This window comes from Corvus kubaryi, unplaced genomic scaffold, assembly GCF_017639235.1.
Source record: "Corvus kubaryi isolate FWS band 111438036 unplaced genomic scaffold, C.kubaryi_AGA036_p1.0 37334, whole genome shotgun sequence".
Taxonomy (NCBI): Eukaryota; Metazoa; Chordata; class Aves; order Passeriformes; family Corvidae; genus Corvus; species Corvus kubaryi.
In genome coordinates, this window is record NW_024581108.1 from 22,095,179 (window position 1) to 22,116,969 (window position 21,791).

General features: G+C 45.7%; 1 protein-coding gene across 1 annotated transcript; it reads right to left on the reverse strand.

The window, feature by feature from the left end:
- Window positions 1-229: 229 nt before the first annotated feature.
- C8B (complement C8 beta chain) lies at window positions 230-17,352 on the reverse strand. Its single transcript, XM_042030792.1, has 12 exons — window positions 17,180-17,352; window positions 15,652-15,802; window positions 14,468-14,609; window positions 13,636-13,777; window positions 11,481-11,613; window positions 10,666-10,863; window positions 9,059-9,299; window positions 7,091-7,219; window positions 6,198-6,361; window positions 3,912-4,065; window positions 2,231-2,299; window positions 230-834 (listed from the first exon to the last, which is right to left on the reverse strand). The coding sequence occupies exons 1-12, from the start codon at window positions 17,254-17,256 to the stop codon at window positions 683-685; spliced, it is 1,752 nt and encodes a 583-aa protein (XP_041886726.1). The 5' UTR covers window positions 17,257-17,352; the 3' UTR covers window positions 230-682.
- Between the last annotated feature and the right edge of the window lie 4,439 nt (window positions 17,353-21,791).

A 21,791-nucleotide genomic window follows, 5' to 3' on the forward strand; every position in this document is an offset into this window, starting at 1 on the left:
AAGACCTCAGGGGATGTGCAGACAGCTTTTTCAAAATGTTCCATTTGTCCCAGAGAAGCTGTGGCTGCCCCTGGATCCCTGGAAGTGTCCAAGGCCAGGCTGGGCAGGGCTTGGAGCAACATGAGATAGTGGAAGGTGTCCCTGTCCATGGCAGGGGTGGGAGCAACAAAATAAATTGGGAAAGCAGAGTAGTAAGGCACAGTGGCTCTAAATGTCATGTTAGACACTGTTGTGCTCATTGGGATTTAGGCTTTAATGTGCTGTATTTTGCTCCACATGACACAGCTGCCTTCACAGAAGCTGTGCATTAGTGCACATCCTGCTGCACGTAAGATCAAAGTGTCTCTTCTTATCTCAAAGGAACCTTCAACAGCAAGACAGTACAATTTGAAATCATGCAGCTACCAAATGCAGACAGAGATAAAGCTTGTCTCATTGCAATAAAGACAGGGAAAAGGCAAAATATTGAGGTCAGTAAGCACATTCAATCCCATGGGACAACTGCATGTCCAAAGGTGTGGCTCCTAACACCCTCCCAGCTCCCACTGTCTTCTGAAACGTTTCTGACTTGGACGAGACCCATGGGCAGAGCAAAGCCAACTCAGAAATTCAGTGAGGTGATGTCTTCCCAAGCAGTCTGCCAAGTGCCCATCAGTTTTGTGGGAGTTCCTGCTGATTCTCTCTAGCAAGGAACTGTCTCAGAGTCTGGCCCTGAGCACGAGGAGCCACCATTCTGTGGGGCAGGGTTGTTGCACTGTCGCCTTCTGGTCCTCTGGCCCCCTGAACACGGGGACCAGCTGGCCCAGCACCCCCAGTTTCCATTAACAGCAGCATCTGGAAAAAAAACCAAACAACAAAGCTGGAAAGGACTGTCAGGAACAAGCAGCTCTTTCCATGGGAAGAGCTGTCAGCTCCCATGAATCGTACTTGAGTACAAACAGCTCTGCCCCTGTCCACATCACTAACAATATACTGGAGTCATTAACAATGAGCAATTGTTTTAGAGATGTTAATTCTCTGCTCAGCATTTCTGGTGCTTGTTCAAACTACACTTCAGGAAGACATGAAAGGGGGAAAAAAAGTCAATTAGCTTTTTATTTGCTTGAAGGATGTCTCTCTCTTTGTCTTAGTCCAAGCCTAGATAAGAAACAGACCAACTAAACTTGTCTCAGCCACATTTCGAGGTGGTAGGGGCAGTGTTAGCACTTCAGTGAACAACAGCTTGACTATTCAGCTTTCCCTCCACTGCTTTTCCTATTACACTGATTCTTCTGGACCCTGAGCATGTGAGTGACATAAATTCAAAATCCCGAGGATCACGGAGGCAACACATAAAAGGAGGAAATGGGAGTGAGAAATGAAGTTACAGTGTTGACAAATGGATGGGTGTGAGCTTTGGGAGGGTTGGATGTGACTATGTGTGTGAAAAACAGGCTGAGGTAAGGTGTCAGAGACTCCACAGTTCAAGGCTCCGTGGGATTCCTTAGAAACACGCACAAAAGTGACCCCTGGTTCGGTGAAATCTTGGCTTAAAGTGCATTTCAGCCTGGCTCAGTTTGGACATAGCCATGCAGAATGAGCACCGGGTAAGGCTGTAAACAAAGCCAGTGATAAATGCAGTGCATCAAATTGTGGGACAGTGCCAGAGCTCTGGGTGCCTGGGATCTGGTATTATTTAGCATCTAAATTAATGAGCTGGAAGAAGTAAACAAAATGATTAAATTCACAGATGATCCTAAACTAGAAGGAGTTAAGAACATCAGTCAGGAGGCAGCAGAGATATAAAGTGACCAAGAAGCATTAGTAAATGCTTCAAAACAACGTAATAAGATTTTAAGATTAAAATGCATGGTAGCATATCTGGGGGAGAACAGTTTGCAACATGCTGGCTTTATCAAAGGGAAAAACTTAGGAAACAGAGCTGTTTCCTGAGGAGGAGACCTGAGGCTTTCCAAGGATTGTAAACTAGGCAGGAGTTTGTATTTTGATTGCAAGGCATGTACATGCAGCTTTGAACTGCAAAAGTAAACCCACCTCATCAGGAGGGCAGAGAGATTCGGAAGAGGGCAGGGAAAATACAGCTGTCCCCTTTGCAGGGGCCCAACTGGGTGCACTGGGCTGGGCAGACTGGGAATGGCCAGGGCTGGCATCACTCCTCACCCATCAGCTGCCATCCCTGGACACTCCTAACACAGCTGGGATTGTCTCCTTGGAGCTGGGAGCCTCTCACCTTTCCTCCTGCTGATCTCACAGGCGGTGCCGCGGTAGCCGAGGGGACACAAGCACTCACACTCTGTTCCTGAAAGCAAGCAGAGATGGTGGGAATTACAGACCTGGAGCCACATTTCCCAGCAGGCATCCACTCCTCTCCAGCACTTCATCTTCTGTGAGGAAGGGCCAGAGGGTGAAATGCCATCATTTTTCTCCAGTGCTGAAGGGATCAATACCAATAAAGAGGGGAGCTGTGATGGCCCTGCCACCCCTCTCACCTCCCCAGCCATTTGTTCCTGCCCTGCAGCTCAACCTCAGACTCGCTGGTGCAATTCCACAAGCCAGGGGACCACAGAGTCCTCCTGCTCCTCTCCAAAAGAGATCACAGAACCCTGGAATGGTTTGGGTTGGAAAGGATTTTAAGGCTCATCTCATTCCAACTCCACTGCCACAATCAGGGAAACTTTCCACTATCCCAGGTTGCTCCAAGCCCTGCCCAACCTGGCCTTGGACACTGCCAGGGATCCAGGGGCAGCCACAGCTCCTCTGGGCACCCTGTGCCAGGGCCTCACCACCCTCACAGCCAGGAATTAATTCCCAGTATCCCACCTAACCCTGCCTTCCCTGTGGCCTCCTCTGGACTCACTCCAGCAGCTCCTCATCCTTTAAGTATTTGGGGTTTCAGAACTGAACACAGCACTGCAGGTAGGGTCTCTGGAGAGAGCTCTTGGTAAAACTGATAAAGAACAAACTGCAACATCCAGAAAGAGCAACCAGGACAGAAATATCCTAACTTGGCTTTGTGGCAGAGGAAAAGCCCAAAATCCCTGCTCTGACTGCCCAGGACTGTGGTGTGTATCCCAAGTCTGGAACCTGGAGGAGAGTTCCCACTTAGGAAAATATATGGTCATTTAAAACCTTTTGCTGAGAAGATCCTAAATGAAATACTAACCTAGACTCATCTCCTACAAAGTTATTTAAACAAAGGTCACCACGAGACAAATGCTTGAAGTGCTACAATCAGCTGGCTGGTACCTGAAGTGATCGTTTCTGCATTAGATACAATTTGATGATAACGATTCTCATCAGGACTTTTGCAGATGCAGATTGGAATTAGGCACTTGACAAAATGGTCCCTTTGTTAGAAGCTCTCATCACATCATATACCTCTTGTTTAGGCAGAGCAGTTTTCATTTAATTTGATTATTTTTCCCCTTCATTTTTAAAATCACAGCCTGCTTTCAAAGGAGGACAGCTTCTATCAGAAATGGGGAGGTGGTGGTGATCACTGTGCTTGGCACTTACATGGTGCTTTTCATCTTCACAACACTTTTACAAACACTAATTAATGCTGAGACAGTAGTCGCTTCTCCAGGAGGATGGAAGCAATCTTAAAAGCAAAAGGAGGAGACTTAAAGAAGTCAAAGATTTTTTTTTTTTAAGTGGATAATTGAGAAGTAACAAATTCTTCTGTAAAACTGATACAGATAATGGTCACTCCCATTACAAAGACACATCCCTTGACTTTGCTGTCTTTACTTACTGGGACTTTACAAACAGAGCATCTTTAAAAACAGAGTAATTACCTGAGAAAGAAATGACAGGAGAAACTAAAGAGCAGACTGCCTGCCACGTGCTCCCCACAAATTCCCAGCTGATTTCAATCAAGAGGGCAGAAAAGAGGAGCAGGATCCCTGTACCTCTCAGGAAGGTGATGCCATTCCCGTGGCACGGAGCACAGCGACAGGAACTGGTCTCCAGCTGGAACTCATCCAGAGCCCGCCGCAGATTCTCTTTTATTTTGGTGGAATCAGCCAAGTCAGAGGGAGTCACCAGCTCATACAGTGGCTCTGCCTAAAGGGAGGGGAGAAACTGCATTAATTCCCAAGCTCGAGACACTCTGAACATCCCAAGGCCCGGTGGTGGCACAGCTGGAGAGGGAAATGGAGGCTGTGTGGCACAAACTCCAGGTTTCCCATTGCTATTTGCTAAAACCCTGTGAACAACAAGGCCACAATGCCAGGAATACACCCAAGGATGCTCCCCTTGGTTTCCAACACCAGAGCAGTCGAAATGTGTAACAAAATACAGCAGCCAAGCTGCTGGCTGACAAACAGGCTAAGCTGCACAGGAGTTTCATTAAATCCTTTCTCGTCCACATTCCTGGTACAGACATTTATAGATCAGATTTGCTCAAACTTACATTTTCTAAGTGACCTCTTACTCTGATTTTAAAAATGTCTCCTAAAAACCATCCACAAAAACCTCCTCCTACAGTGCCCCAGCACAGCCAGAGGCACCAGTCACAGGGACTCACATCAGCACTTCCACCTCCACCACTCCTGCATTTCAAGGCTGGTTTCTGTCTTCATGGGGCCCAGATAAGGGTTTCCGTTCCCTTCCAGAAGGGAGAGGATTTGATCTCCACGTGCAGATGGGGTCAGAGAGAGAAGGCAAAGGGGTGCACAACACAGTGAACGTGCAGGGATCAAGGAGACTTTGGCTCACTCATTTATTTTCCTCCTGAGAACAAGGGAGAGTTGAAGTGGGGTGTCAATAGTGCCAGTCACCCACTACTGCCAGTGGGGTGGTATTTCCATGTGCCAGCAGAGGATCCATCCCAAATTCCCATCCTCACTGCAGAGATAGTGCCATGCAGGCCACACGCAGTAAGCATGAAAGGATCACCCTCCTGCTGTCACAGGTTCAAACTACAAGAACCAAAGAATGTTCCAATAAAAAGCAAAAAAATGCTCATTTCCTGCTGCTGTACATCCACTCTTCATCAATTATCTGTGATCCATACTTTGCTTTTTGAATTCAGATCATACAAATGAGGAAATACACTAAGAGTGACCTGCCAAGTCCCTCCAGCAGATGATTTATGAACTGATTTGCTTTAGTTTTCCCTAACTAAGCATTCTTGGGCTGACATTTAGTCACACTCCGCTGGTACTTTTGATCTTCAAGCCCCACAGGGATATTGGTATGGAAATGAAGATACCAAATCCAAATTACATCCGCCTGAGGTTTTTCACTGGGCAGCCTGGTCACTGATGCCAGGCAAGACAAAGAACACCTCAGTTCCTCATGGGAGATGTGTGGGATTTGGGGCAGAGGGTTGCATTCCTCTTGTCTCCTGCCCTGAGACCTCCCAGTGCATTTCTGGACGCTCAATCCACAGCACACCAGGGGCTGCAGCAAGTGCCAGATGGGCACTGGCTGTATTTCCAAATTACTGAGTTTTGCTTGCTTCACCTTTTTAGAGTTCACCTCTTTCTGGAGAAAAACCTCTCTTTTACAAATGTAAAGATTTTTGCCTAAAATTAAATTTTACAATGAAAAACAACTATAAATCAACTTCCACCTCAACCAACTCCTGTTTAAAAGGATGTTCTCATGCACCTTTGTTCTATTCACCCATTTTGACACTAAAGACGATGAGGCAGAACTGCTACACACTTCTGCTTGCTTTTTGCATTTCTAAAACTCTCCAGGATCAAAATTCCTCGACTCTTCAAAGCCAAACTCCTGTTTTTAAGGTTCAGCTAAGCTGCACAGACATCCAGGCATACACAGTGAACCACTTGACCTTATGAACCAGAAAGAATTGTCACTAGTGCTCACAGAAGTTCATAAACATCAAGGAAAATAGAAGTCCTTATAAAATACATGCTGCCAGATATAATTTTGGTAAGTTATACACTGGTAAAACAGAAGGTAGATTGTCTGATCTGCCTGGCAGGCAGCAAGAAATGGCATCTGCACAGCCCAGCTAAAGGGTTAAAGCTGTTTACTTTGTGTATTTCTGACCACAGTCCCTTTAAAGCATCACACCTTTGCTTTTCTGAATCTCACTTAGAGAAGCTACGCCACGCAATGAGGTCCATTATTCCCGGGGTTTTTTTTCTCTAAATCCTGTTTATCTAAACACAGAGTTCTCCAAGGTGCTCAGCTGAGGCTGGAGGGAGTGAGGGATGCAGTACCTTCAGCTTTATGATCTCAGGGTTGTACTGCACAGCCTCTCCCCACTGCTGCATGATCTCGGCCGTGGGCAGGTCCTTGTGGGCCAGGGTGGCGACGTGTTCACTCGCTCCGCCGCGGACCAGGGCGAGGAAATCCTCCACAAACTGCTTCTTGGCAGTGCTGTCTGCAAAAACACCCTCAGAAAGTGCCCAACTCTGCCCAGGTTGTGTCTTTGTGGGCTGCAGTGACCAGCGAACAGCAAAACAACACCCCCCTACGGGACCCGTCCCACTCAGAGGGCAAAGGGAAAAGGCCACAAGTGTTTCTCACCTGGCTTCCTACAAAGGGTGTGCTGTGTCCCTCCTGCTCCCCTGCAGGAATTCCCCATCCTGCACCCTGCATCTCTCCCCTAAATTTCTTCCCTACGGTTTTAAGCCCACAGGTCCTTGCACAGCCCGATGCTCCTCACCACCAGGAAGATTCCTTGTTCTCCTCCATGTATTCCCAGGTGCACCTTCCTCCCATGCACACCCCCAGCTCCCCACGTCCCCAGAGGATCCCACAACACCATCACCTCCCTGTTTTCCCCATCAGGATGCAAAAAGGGGCGTGCTGGGTTGCCCTGCTGAGAGGTGGGAGTTGATATTTAACACAGCGCTGGCCTGGTGGGTAATGGTTGATCTGCCCCTGCTTTTCCTTGGGATGCTGAGCAGATATTTACTCTCTACACAGAAAATACTGGAAAAACCCCAAGCTTTGAGACATCTCCTCCTCTGTTAAGCCTGGCTGGGGTTAGCCAGGAGACCCAAAAGTGGCTGTGAGGGAGTGGGGAAATATTTCAGACAGGCAAGCTCACAAAATCTTCCTTTCACTATGACAAAGAAATGAGATGGCAGAAGTGTTTCATGCTTACCTCCAATCTCTTTCAAAAGGGCTTTACAGCCAGCTGAATCTACTCCAAGCCCCACAGAGACTACACGAAGATTCACACCAATGTTAAAGCCCTTCTGTGCACATTTCTGGACATCACTCAGAGAATAACCTTAAATACACAACCAAAAATTGTAGGGTTTTAATACAACTGTTCCATGTTTTATCTCCATGTACACAGAACATGGGAGTTGATGAGTATTTTTGCTTTGGGGGAATAAAAAAAAAAAGATAAGATGAAGAAGGTTATTTTTGTTTTTTTTTTTTTTTTGTTATTTAACAGAACTATATGAAATGAAATCTCTGTGTTTTACAGAACTCTGAAGCCAAGTGGAAATGCAAGGTAAATGCTGGAAGAGGAGGATTTTAGACACCCACCCAGCTGTACTGGGTTAAGCAGAGCTGCAGTGGGTGGGAAAACAGTGGATGTCTAACCACAAACTCCCCACCACCCCTCCCCATCCCCAGGAGCCAGGCTTTTTAAGAGGAATAGATAAAATAGCTTTTCCTCCTTTTACTAGCTCCCATCTCCAATTCTCTGTTGCCAGAAGAGACTTAACTGCTTCACGGAAATTTAGATTGGATTATCAGGATACATTTCTTCACCAAAAGGGTTACCAAGCCCTGGAAGAAGCTTCCCAGGGCAAGGGTGGGGTCACCAACCCCAGAGGGATTTATAGGACATGTGGATGTGGCACTTGGGGACGTGGTTTAGTGGCGGCCTTGGCAGTGCTGGGTTGAGAGTTTGGACTCCATGATCTTAGAGAGCTTTTCCAGCCTAAAGGATCCCGTGATTCTATGATGTGGCAGATTGGATTTTATGGATATCTATTCTATTATATGATTCTATGAGAGCAGAGCAAGTTCCAACCATGTGACACAGTGTGTGATACCAGATCTGCAAAAGAAAACTTTAGTTCCAGCACAGACAGTATGATGTATTTTTGCTTTGGGGGAATAAAATGGTGGATTTGAAGGGAAAACCCTGAATTCTCAGACTGGACCTACAAAACCCTGGTGAGAACTCACAGCCCAGCTCAGCACTTGAGTGAAAATGTTGTCACTGCTGCAGGATGCTGATGTGGGTCAGCAGACACTGAGCATTTTGATGCAAACAATAATACACTTCAGTTCAAAGAAACGTGGCTTGTGATGGATTCACACCAACAGCTGAGAAATTGGGAAACTCTGTTAGAATTTGAATACCTGAAATCTGAGTCTAAATTCTGTCCCTCTGGGCTCTACCAGAGTCCAGAGTAAGGAACTTCCTACACAGCAGAAGAGCAAACAGACTGAGCATCACACAAAGCAGAGCCCAATAAATGCCTCTGCAAACAGACAGCGGAGGCAGTTCCTCACTCCCCTGCCAATGAATAAATAATTGAGAGTGCAGCTATTGATTAATGTCACGCTGCTCGCTCTGTCCTGCACAACAATCATCATTTCTCACAACAAAGGGAGCCAGAGCCAAAGAGCAGGAGCAATGTCAGGCTCAAGAGTCACCCAGCAAATTATTTACTGTTTCCTATGTGCTGGAAAAGCTCTCGAGGCTAAAGGTGTTTCAAAACTGCCATTTGAAAGGCAGTGGAAAAAGAACTTGGGTGAAGGCTTTCAAAGCTAACAGAAGTGTTAAGATCCACGATTCTCATTCATCTCAACATCTTGTCAGCCTCTAAAACGTGTTGTCTAAAATACTTGCCACAGGGCCTTTCTTTGTGAACTAAATCCAGTCCATGATGCTGAGCATGCTTTGAAAACCTCTTTATTCACTGCCAAGGAGCACCTCCACTCCCACATTTCCTGCAGGATTTCTCAGAGATGCTGTTGACTCCTTCTTCCATCATCTCCCTCTCCCAACCTCAGACCTGAGCCACCCCTGTGTGCCTGCAGAGGGGTTTTACCACCCAAAAGCTGTTCCCAAAGCTCCTTCCCAACCATCAGATGCACGTACCCGCCTTGCGGAGCTCCTCGCTGTTCATGACCAAAGTATATTCATAGATGCCTCCAACAGTGGCCTCCTTGATGAAGTGTGTCCCAAAGTCCCTGTAGAGCTCCCGGTATTCCCCGTAGCTGTATTCCGTGGGCAGCTGCCGGAGCCTCTGCAGGAACTCGTGATGCAGCATCAGGGCTCGGGGCTTCAGCTTGTAAACACCAACAGCCAGCTCGGAACGGGCGTGGATGAACTTGCTGGACTGCAGGAAAGGCAGGAGCACAGGAGAATCCAGGAGGAGTGAGGGATGTCATTCTTGTGGCAACGTGGGGTTATTTGCAGTTAAACAATTAGCGCTGGCCAGGATTTATTAATTTCACAGTTTTTAACTGGAGATCTCCTAACTGGAAATCTCCTAACTGGAAATCTCCTAACTGGAAATCTTCCAGCTAACTTCTGCAAAAGGAAAACTTTTAGTGGTAAAGTTCCTGAGAGTCAGGCCACGACTGGGACACAGGGAAGGGCAGGGTCCTGGTTCTGACGTGGCACACCCAGGACGCAAGGACACCTCAGCATCCCATGGGACTGCTCTACCCCTAATAAAACTTTATCTCTCACAAGCCCTCTCCTGAAAAGTTCTGACAACTGAAATCATGATTTGTATGGGAAATGGTGATTCTCTGGCTGAGCTAGGTTCATATTTGTATTTCACAGAATATGCCCTCATCAAAACTGAAAGGAAAGAAGAAAACACAAACACTCTCTCCCACACACACACATTTATATGTCTCTGTGTAGATGTGTGTACATGGATACATTTTTTTCTCTCCCCTTTCTGGCACAAAAGTCTGGGACAGAAAATGTCTTTCACTATGTTTAAAGGATTTAATGTTCAGCTGTCTGAGCCAGCAGCACAAGCACATCAGGGAGGGTTCAGTATAGAGGTCTGCAGCTTCAATAATAAAATCAGGACTTAATTTGGGGTTTCTTTATGGATATCTATTGCAAATGCTTCTCATCAGCCACTGATCTTGTTGTGCGAAATGCCACTTTGCAGGAAGCAAATGCAAGGAACACTTTGCCATTCCTGAGTACACTTTATACTGAAAGGAGACACAGGTTGGTGATGCTATCTAACCACTGATATGAGCTACGTTTGTTTATGGCAACAACAGATGAAAAAAAAGAAAACAAGTTATGGGAGTCGTAGGAGTTCTAGATTCAAGTTGAACAGGCTTCTCAGTTTCAATTTTTAGATGACTTCATGACAAACATTCAAAGGTGGATGCCCAGCAGGGCACTGGAAAGACCCCACTCAGAGTCAGAGAATATCCACAGCTGGAAGGGACCCACAAGGATCACTGAGTCCTCTCAACAAGTTGTGGCTTATTTCAAAGGTCAGGGAGCCCAGACCCTGGCTGAGAGCTGAATGGAAAAGCTCCAGGATGCTGCAAACACAAAGGAAGGCGTTGTGGGGGTAGTCAAGACTTGAACAAATGGAAGAATCCAGTTGGGGGAAAAAATTTGATTTATCCCAGTCCTGGCTGCTGACCTGAGGAGGAGCATCAAACCAACACACACACACACAGGGAACACATTAGCAGGGAATTAAGTGGAGCAGTGCTTACACTTGAAGAAAATCTTTTCATCCTCTGATAGAACTTCTTGAACCTCATGTCATTTGAATTGTAACCAAGTTCAAACACTCGTGGTATTTTTATACCAAAGCCGAAGCTTGACTGCGAAAATTTTGCCTTCAGGACACTGCTTTCATAATTTGAGTAGGAGTCATATTCAGTCATTGTAAATTCATATTTGCCTTTGGTCTAAACAGAAAGGAAAAACAACACGTCTCATTTCCTGCATAGTGATTGCACACCTGAAGCATGGGAAAGGAATGCAGACACAAATATACTTGTGAATTAATGCTTGCACTTCGAAGATGAAAAGCCCTGTATAATTGCAAAGCGCTATTATTATTAACACAGGTACTTCAAGAATGCTTGATTTACAGCAGCAGGAAAGCCCCTGTCTCCTCCACACTGCAAGGTCCTCAGGCTTTCACTTAGTATGTCAATCTTATGCAAAGAAGGCGAAATCTTAAACACAGGCATCAATTAAAGTACAAATTCTAAAAGGAAAAGGTTTCCTAGTGGGCAGCACTCAAAAGCATCACGTCATCAAAAGCATTAAGGTCATATATATAATATTTGAAATACAGCTTTGATGCCTGACAGGAACAAGTTTTCACACAGAGCATGTGGTGTGTTCAACATCATGGAGTGCGTGGGGTATGAGGATGTTCTGGAATAGGGTAAAATTCAGCCTGATCCTTTTGGGTGTCAAGAATTTGGGGATTTTTTAAAAAAATGATCCAGCAATGAAGCTTTGGGCACTAAATCCACTGGAATATGTGTAGGTAAGTTTACTTGCTGATACGTACCTCTGGTATGTAGCTTTCCACATTGTATGGCTTCCTGAACCTCGTGTCTGTGATGTAATGGGGAGAACATCCCCCAGCATAGTACCTGTGATCAAGAACCAACCCTTCCAAGCTGTTTGTGAAGATATTCAACCTGTAGATGAAGCAGAACAGCAATATTTTATGGTACCATCAATTCAGAGCTAAACACCAAATGCATTGGCTGAGAAAGGAAAAAGATTTTGTTCGGCCATGGGCTCTTTGTTTCACAATTTTTTATTTTGAAACCCCAAAGGAAAGCTTGGCCTCTTCCACTGTCCAACCAACCCAGGTGCTGCAGAAGAACTGACTAACAAGAAAGGAAAAGACAGAGCTGAATTTTGACACTTGATGAATACAAAGGGCAATTTTCACCCCCCCCAGCTGGGAATGTCACCAATGTTACTGCCACCAGCACTGGCAGCTTTGTGGCCTTTAGTGGAACTCTCCAGGAAAAGCCGAACAAACTGGACCAGCCAAACCCCCACCCCACCAGGCTGCTCACCCTGAGCACCCCCAAATATCAACGACATCCATCAGAACCTTCAAAGACAGGTTTGCCAATCCATGCCATCAATCCAGACTGATTTTTAATTCACATTTCTTTGTTCCGGTTTATCAGCCAAAATCTTTGCCAGGTTGGTCAAGGATCAACCAGAGGTCAGTAGACAACAGTAAAAATTGCTGGGGAACAAGAATAGAGGTACTTGAGCAACAGCTCAACAAATCCTTGAAACCACAGGGAGTTTTCCTTTGATTTCAGTGGATGATGGACAGAAACCTTAACCTGTGTGCTCTAAGAAAGGATGTAGCAATGCAGTTTGTGGAGATGAAGAGATTAAACCCCATCGTTTGCTTTTCCCATTGCTGCTGGCGGGATGAAACTGCACCAAAAAAACCCCACAAAAAACTATCAGCACTCCAGGGCTCTGTTGGATCTGCCTCTCCTGATTTTGGGGAGAGAGGCTTGCATGATAATGACTCTGAAGCTGTAAAAAAATTAACTCTAATTTTAGAACAATCTGGAAAAAAGGGGAAGTCCACTAAAAGCAAATTACTGAGCAATTGTAGCTTCAAAGAGATGAGAAGCATGTTCCTATAATTGTCCAACATTATTTTTAATTTTGATTAAACTCAGAAGTACAAAGCATTATCAATGACATGTGCAGCAGCCGTATCTCCAGAGAATAATGAGAAAATTGTATTTTTTTCCTTGCAATATGATTTTCCTTCTTTTTTTTTTTTAATGTAAAAAGCAATTTTTCCCCTGTAGAATAAGAAAAAACCCTCTTTTCACACAGTCTGATCTTACAGAAAGTTGTCACAATCTTAGCCTGTAAAAGCTGAATAAATTCAGACTTAGATTTTAATCCCCACAAAGCTGCTAATATGCAGGTTCACCCTATCCCACTCACACAAAGCACAAAAATCCCACCACCTCTCAATGTCATGGAAGAAATCAAAGACATTTGAACACCTTTCTCCCCCCCCACCACACCAATACAGGGTGTAAGAATAGAAACCCCAAGAATCATGGAATGATTTGGTTTGGGAGGGACCTGCAAAGGTCATTTAGTCCAACCCCCTGCCATGGGCAGGGACACCTCCCACTATCCCAGATTGCCCCAAGCCCCGTCTAACCTGGCCTTGGACACTGCCAGGGATCCAGGGACAGCCACAGCTCCTCTGGGCACCCTGTGCCAGGGCCTCACCTCCCTCACAGGGAACAATTCCTTCCTAATATCCCATCTGATCCTGCCCTCTGGCAGTGGGAAGCCATTCCCCCTTGTCCTTGCACTCCAGGCCTTTGCAAATAGTCTCTCTCCATCTTCAGGCACTGGGATGCCACAATTAGGTCACCCTGAAGCCTTCTCTTCTCCAGGCTGAACAATCCCAATTCTCCCAGCCTTTCCTCTTAGCAGAGCTGCTCCATCCCTCTGATCATCTTGGTGACCTTCCTCTGGACTTGCTCTAACAGGTCCATGTCCACCAAGCTTTGGATCAGGTTCCTGGATCCCAGCTCACTCCTGGATACAGCAACTGCTCCAGCTTTTCTCTGTTCAGTGTTTGTCTGAAGTCACATTAGATCATTCTCAGCCTTAAGCAAGGAAGCATCTCATCAAAGCCACTGACTCACCCTTTTGCCAGATTCTCTATCCCCCAGTACTCTTCCATCTTCTGGTCACATTTCCTGAACACTTTTTTGCAGTTTTTTTCATCTGACTGGTCCCCACAGTCGTCATCCCCATTGCAGAGCAGCCTCCGTGCAATGCATCTCCCTAGGATGGAAGGAGAAAGTCACTCATAAAACAATCTTGTGATCACACTCCCTGACATGGAGTCTAGGAGCAAAAATAGGAAACTCCTGGAATTAATGGTTCAAATCTAGCTGGAAAAAAAAAATTCTTCTCTATCTGCATGGATCCCAAAGTCCATCTGCTCAGTTTCACTCAAAATCATCATAATCTTAAAATTCCTTGCTCAGCTTAGGAAAAAAACCCACAGTAATTAAAAGTATAAAGAAGTATAGAATGTTTTGGTAATTTTGTTTCATTTCGAGAGAACAAACATGCTGTTTCAGCAGGCCTTGTATATGGTATTTCTTTTCCCCTCTTCCCATGTCCACAGTTACTGAGTGTTTTCAGTCTCACCAAAACACTGGAAGATGGAGACCAGAGGCATTTTCCTTTGCCCCATCTCAGGTGCTGAGCTCTTGTTGCTGTCGTTTGTGCTACAGATTTTGCTGATATAACCAGGTTATAATTTCCTATTTGGAGATTTTAAAGATAGACAGATGTTGTAATAGACTCACTCAAAGTCACTGACACACAACACAAGCATGGATGGAGCCAGGTCAACTCCTGGCACCCCTCTGGCCCAGCAAACTCCTGCAGAAGCATAAAGTTCAGCACAGTGGCATCAGAGGTGACACCTGATTATCTGAGCACCATCAGTCCCCAAATCCTTACCTGTAACTGCACACACGAACCCATCACATCGAACTCTATTCCTGCAAGGACTGTGTGTGACACAGTCCTCAGTTTCTCTGTCAGAGTAATCACAAGGATCTCCACTGAACTGAGAGGGTTGTTCCAGGCGGGCAAATCTGTACTGTGATGAAATAAAAAATATTGACTCAAGTACACAGAAATGGTGAATTTTACGCTTCTCTGGTTGAAAAACAAACGTTGTGTCACCAAGATCTGATCTCGGTGCACTGTCATATTAAAAGAGAAAAGTGTCAGCGCAGAAGTGTGATGCTGGTAATTTGCCTCATTTCAAAGGTTTCTGATCTGCGACAGTTTTAATTTTACTGAGAAAGGGTTGAGGATTGGGAGGGATGAAGGAAAGTTTGCTTTTCTTTGACAGTTTGTGTAAATGAGCCTGACAGTGCAGTGTGGGACTTTGCAAGAATAAGGAAGGATTCAGTTCCATCTCCTCTCTTTCAATTAATGCTGGTAACGACATCCCTTGTTATTTTCTGTCAGTGTATTTACTTGCCCCTCTGTATCATTAGGGATTTTTTTCTGCCCACAACACTGCTGTGAAGCAGTCAATTACTCCGTCCAATATGTCAGCCCTCCTTTTTTCCCCAGCTTCTGAGATTAACTCTTTGATATGAAGCTTCACTCTGCCCAACTCCCATCACTGGTTATTTCTGCTTAAGCCTGGGAACAGCTTCTCCAACTCGTTAGCAGAGGTCTCTCTAGCAACGGGGATTTTGCTCTTCACGCTGTTGGGATCATTACTTTCATTTGATGGGGCTTCTTGGCTGGAAAATGCTGGCTGGCAGACAAGAAAAAGCATCCTAATCCTGAGAGGCACCAAGTGTCTCCAGGTCCCAGAGGGGACCATTAGTGGGGAAGGTGTCTTGCACCGATGCTGGAAGAACAGGACTGTGTTGGAAAGTCCCTGCAAAGCCTGGGCCTACACCTTCTCTGGACAGCAAGGCACCCTGGAAAGCACTGGAATTACTGGGGATGGTGAGCTGAAGAGCTAAAAGCCACCTGAAAGCAAAACCCCCCAGTCTCAGCTGTACGGGACTTTCCTCAGCAGCCCCCCTCGTTTGTCCAACCCCATGGACAAAAAGGACAAGGCTTGAAGGAGCTCCCACCTCCTCTTTCTAGGTGGTCCCTAGACCATAGACACTCACCCTTTTCTTCTGGCAGGGATCACAGGTGCTCCAGGAGGACCAGGTGGAGAGGGCGCAGTCGCGGGGCTGCGGCGGGGCACTCACGGAGCGGGCGCGCCTGTCCCTGGCCTCGCGGTCACTGCTGTCACCGGGGCTCGGGGACTCCTGACCACTGTGTCCAACACCACAAGAGATTCAGGGCGTGAAACTCTGAGCTATGAGGACCTGGCACCTCAGCCTATGCCTGTGTGAAACTAGACACCGAGGAGAACTAACACTTGCTAGATCTCACCACGCTTTGCATGCAGCCTCTGGATTTCAGTCCTCATCCTGATGGCATTGATTCCACTGGCACTGGTTCTGTATGAAACCTGACCCACCCTTCAAGTGCCAGCATGGGAAACTCAACCCATAATCCACCAAGCTGGGCTTCTCCTCAAGCTGTGCAAGCAGTTAAAACCTTCACCATCAGTTGCTGCCCCTGCCCCACGGCTCCAGGGTCAGACACCTCCATGACAAACACCGGTCCCAAGGGAAGGCCCAGCATGCACTCAGCATTTTTGAAAACCAGGTTCAAGTGTCTCTGCCCAGCAGCCCATTTTTTCCCAAGCTGGCCAAAGCCACTAGTTTTAGATTCTACTCTCAGTTCACAGGTCATTAACCCATTAATCCCTTTCAACCCAGTAATGAACCTGAACTCCAAGTGTGAGCCTTTACTCTTCACCCCAGCCACTACTTCACCCCCTCACATGACCACTGTCTCCAAGGTTTCCACAATGCCACCATTAAAATGCTGCCTCCTCTTTTGGTGGATTCAGGATTTCTGATTAAATCCTCGTCCCAGACAAATGCTCCCTTGTAGCACCTCCTTCAAGTGGGGAGCTTTAGTAAAACATTGACAATTAGTTTCTTTTCATACCCAGTCTGACAAGGAAACTACCACAGCGGTGTTCCCAATTCTTCCACCCAGACAAGGAACAGCATCAGCTGAAGCTTTAAGTATGATTTAGTGCCTGGCATGGGGCTCCCATTGTAGCATATTAAAAAACACATAGAATAAAGGAATTACAAAACCTCATCGGCTTGCTGAGGCATGAAATCAAAGCTCAAAGTTCAGAGAACAGTGCAAAAACATAGTTAGATTGGAAAGATTACAAGATGTAGTTCTCTGAAACAGCAACATCTATTACACCAGCAGAGAAAGAAACAGCTCCCAGCCACATTCTCACCATTGCTGCACTTGAAGGAACCAACCCCCTGTGTGCCCAGCACTCTGTGGGGCAGCCAGCATGGGAGGAGGCTGCATGTTCAAACAATTCCACGTTACAACACGAGTGTGGCAATTTGTCAGCTCCGATTTATCACCAGGATTACTCCTCTGAAGGCGGAAACGCTGCCCCACGCTCCCTTCAAAACAACATCTTTCACCGTTACAGGCGCAGAAATCCCTCACGACAGCAATTACAGCCTGCACAACACCAAAGCCTGCGCTGATCCTGATGGTTTCTCATGTCATCCCGTGGATGTGGCTTCAGAAACACTCACTCACCCAAAGCCATGAGCAGTCTGGGCGCCGAGCACGGCCCAGAGCAGCAGCAGCAGTTTGATGGGGCGCGGAGCGCTCATCGCTCCGAGGTACCGCCGGCGATCCCACACGACCAACACCCCCACCCCGTCTGCTTGCAGGGGTTTGAACGGGGTTCAAGCAGAAAACCAGCAACTGCTGAGCTGCTTTGCCACCCTGTAAACAGCAGATAACCCAGCACCTGGCAGGCTCACAAGGTAAACGCTGCAGTTGTTAGCACATGGCTTTCCCAGGGCGAGCGGGCAGGAAGCAAAGCTCTGCCCAGGAGCAATTTGCACTTTCATTTGTAATGCTCCTTTCAAGGGATGGACAAAATGAATATTTCAACAAACGAAACATATTTGAGTCTTGGCAAGAAGGAAGTGATAAGTAAACTCGAGCCGGCTTTCTAGGAATAGAGTGCAGAATCATTTATTTATTGCTGCTTTGCATGTCTGTCTTCCAGAGGAAGGTCAGACACAAGGCATAAGCACTTATTCTCATGCCCCAGGGAAAGCCTTATCCCTGAAAGTTCTCTGCCCTGTCTCTCCCGCTGCTGGGGAGGACAAGAGCCCCAGCCCTGGCTGGGCCATTCCACAGAGACTCTGCTCCACATACCCGTCTTGAGCCCATGAAAGCGGGACCTGTCAGGGTATCAAATGTAATGTCTCAGGATATCAAATGTGATGTCTTGGTGTTTTCTTGCTACTACATTGAGTCATTCTCTCTCTTAAAAGATCCTGACTGGGCTGAGAACTTACCATGGGCTGGCTCCCATCAGTTCAGTTGGGTTTTCAAAGGCGGATCAGAACCTTGAAGAGTTTTTCTTTGGTTGCCTGTTGAGCCTTCACATCCTGCTGCTTCTTCCTCTAGGTACAGCTTTTTGACTCCTGAGACAGAAGAGTCTTTCCCTTCATCTTCCTATTAGTCTTAGCCTACAGCAAGAATCTTAGAGGGAGGGAAGTTCTCTCAATCTGTGTTTCCCTGTACAGAATGAGGAATATCATTGTGTTTCCCCACCCTTCCCCTTGCTGGACAATGTATTTGAAGAGACAAAGCCTGACTTTGAACAACTGTGGCTTTCAGCAGCGCAATCTCTCGCTCTGGGGTACATCTCTGAGTGCTTTGATGACACAAATAATACATACATTTTAATTAGCTCATTACGGGAATGAAGAATGCTAGATATGTAAAACTATTCATATTCACTAACACCAAACAAACCCAACCACCTCAGTGCTGTTACCTGGCCAAGTGTTACACCTCAGTGTGTCACAGTTACCTTACAACTGACATGATTCTGCCTGTGGAGCCACGTCTCTGCAAAATAAGCAACTGGCTGAGACATCCTTCTGGTTTGGCAGTGGATGATAACAATTTAAGAGGCACATGAACCAAATCCTTGCAGGAATCTGCTCCAAATAAACGAGTGTAATTCAGGCAGCCCTTTTTTAAACCCAGTTACTGAGCACAGTGATAAACTGCCCTCCAGACATGGAGGACAAACTGTTAGGGGAGATGATTCAGGCTGTGCAAAGCTTTCTGTTTGCCTTTTTTGCCTGATTTTTCTTCTTCCAAATGACTTTGCCCCAGCCTGAACCCAAGATGTGCCTGTGTGATACAGCTTGCTCAACCTCTGGCACAATTGATTCAGTTGTTAATCATTTGTTCATGACTGAAAAAAAAAATACCCACTTACAGACAAGACCTCTCTATCCACGGGACCTTTGCTGGCCGGGAAATACAGCACACATCCAGTATTTCAACAGCAGTAAAAGATAAGCTAGTAGTATGAACACAGAGCACCCTCTCGATTTAACTGCAAACCATGAAGGTGATCCCAGCATGTGGAATAATCAAGCTTCTCTCTGCTGCTTGTCCTTGTTTTGCTGCCTCTCACCATCTCAGTGGTGAACAGGCAGAAGCGGTGAATTACCAGAAGTGAGGTTAAAACAGGAGCAGGGACCCATGAGACAGAATTTCCTACACCTCAACATACTTTTCAGAGAGAACTAAGAAACACAATCAGGTTTTACACATAATTTACAACTTAGTTTAATTAGAGGTAGGTCTAACACATGAAATTTGTGACAGCAACCACAGGTCATTTTCTGCTTCCTCAGGTCCATGGATCAGTGGGAATGTTGCCTTGTAACACTGCCTGTGTCCTCTTCTCCATTCCTGCTCCTTCTCCACTGGTGACTGTAGCAGCCATGGCTTTCTGATGAGCTCAAGTCCCAAACCAGCTCTCTATGTTGCTGAATGAGGGTTCATCACACTTGAAAATCAAATGTCCACCATGAACACAGAGCCTGCAAATGCAACACATCCTTTGCAGAGCTCATATCCCTGCTTTACAAGCCCTTGCTCCCTGTAAATAAATCCCACACAGTTTCACCAAACATGATGGTGCTTTAAATGGCAGTTTCCTGTTAAAAGAAAAACTGAAACACATCAGCGCTGAAAGGCCCTCCCCGGGAAAGATGAAACTGGAGCCAGCATGCAGCTGTTTATAGAACTACCAGGGCACTTTTCAAAAAGTTTCTTTCTTTCCTGTGAGAAAACTGTTTTATTCCCTGCTTTGGAACTCAAGAACACATTTCCTTCTGTGGAAAAACTCATTCAAAGGTAAAAGGAAGCTTCCCACCAATTTTGTGAAGAACATAAGGTGGCAAATACATGGTAAAATTTAAAACTACGGAATACTTCCAGACTTTTACGACTAACCCCACTGCATCACCACTTTTGTTACTAACACCATTATTTTCTGGTGTGAGGCTGGTCTATAAAAGGCCTTGGACATAAAAAACTCACCTTGCTGAAGTTAATTCTCCTCTTCTGGCTTTTGATCCACTAAAAATTATGTCCCATTATGACTGAGGCCAAACCTGGCACAGGTTCACCTACTCTGAAAGCTCTACAGGTCCTGTGAAGAGGGGTAAGACAAAGAAAGAAAACTCCACCATGCCCCATCCCCTCTCCACGAGACCTCAAACCACCACACACACAAACTTATTTTCAAACTAGAAACGCCATTTTTTAAAGAAAAAACCCAGGACACTCATAATCCATGTACGTCAAATAAACAGCACAAAATTTGCAGAAAACGCAACGTCTCACAGCATTGTAACTTCTGCTCACTTCAAATACAGCTCACTTCTGACACTGAGAGCTGTTCTTACACCTCTAGTAACTGTTAGAGAAGACAAAGATGCCACAAAAGGATTTTTTTGCAGCTAGTACCTGGCAGTAATTCTTCCTAATCCTTTATTTTCACAAATGTCTGAGGCTGAATGGGCAGAGATTGCTGCCTGTTAACCTGATTTTCCTTTAATCTATTGTGATTTCCTTTCTTTGCTGGTGAGGAGTATTTATAGAAGTGGTGCCAGGGGAGCGATGAAATAGGGTTGAAAAGCCAGCAAACAATATCAAGATCTTAACAGACCTTTTTTTAAAAATAAAACCCCATTCTGTATCTGAAAGCCCCTTGAATGGGCAACATCTGAGGCTATTCTTCTCACTGAGATTTTTTCAGGTGCTGATAAAACATTTTAGGGTGACAGATGAGCCACAGGGCAAACACATCCATTGAGATAAGACTATTTAAAGCTCTAAAAACTAATAGCTGGAGAGCTGTCTCACTAATAGACCTGATATTTCCTGCCTCCAGTAGGATAATTTTAGAAAGAGACAGGCCATATTACAGGCACTCAGGAAATCCTATCAGGGTATCTCCCATATTCCTCACTGTCATGAGATGAAATGTGCAATTCAGTTTCCCCCCACTTTCAGATAGCAAGTAAAACCAGAAAAAAAAACCAACCCCACACACCTTTATTCTTCCTGATGCCAGTTTTACCTCGGGGATTTAAAAACAACAAAATACAGGTTTTTAATGGGGCTGATCCTAAAAAGCAAATCAGTGCGAGAAGACAAATTCATGGAAGACCCCAGCAAAAGAGAGAAATACTCTTGCAAATCGTGACTTTTACAGCAGTGACATCAAACCAGAGCCAGGAGCAGGGGGTGAGTCCCAGGATGGCACAAACAGGAGCAGAAGGAGAAGCCAGGAGCTGTGCCTCCATTGCCTGCTGGTCAGATGGACTTTCACTGCGCTCCTTCACCACTGTGTGCATCCCACGTTGGCTCAGGGAGGGAATTGTAGAGAACAGTCAAACCTCTGTGGAAAACTGCCAACATATATCCCCTTTCATTTCTCTGACATGGTATTCTTCTGACTGAGAACAGCATTTGCCAGGGAAGCAATAAATATGAATGTGACAGGACAGGAGTTCTTCACAAAGCAAAGAAAGAAAAAAGGAAACAGTGCATGAAAATGTATTTCACAACCTAAAACACAGCCAGGAAGAGGTTACCTTCTCTGTTGCAGCAACTGTCACCCAGCAGTGATTAAAGCACATAAAACATTGCCTTTAATCCAATGTGAGGGAGTGAAAATTGCAAATTCCCAGTCTATACAAGCAGTTGCTTTCCCAGAAGTCACTAACATGGAGAAGAGAGATCTGTCAGCGTTCTCACTGCTGTAAAACCACACGCTGATTCTGCAAACCGTTTGCTAAAGAAATTCTCACTACTG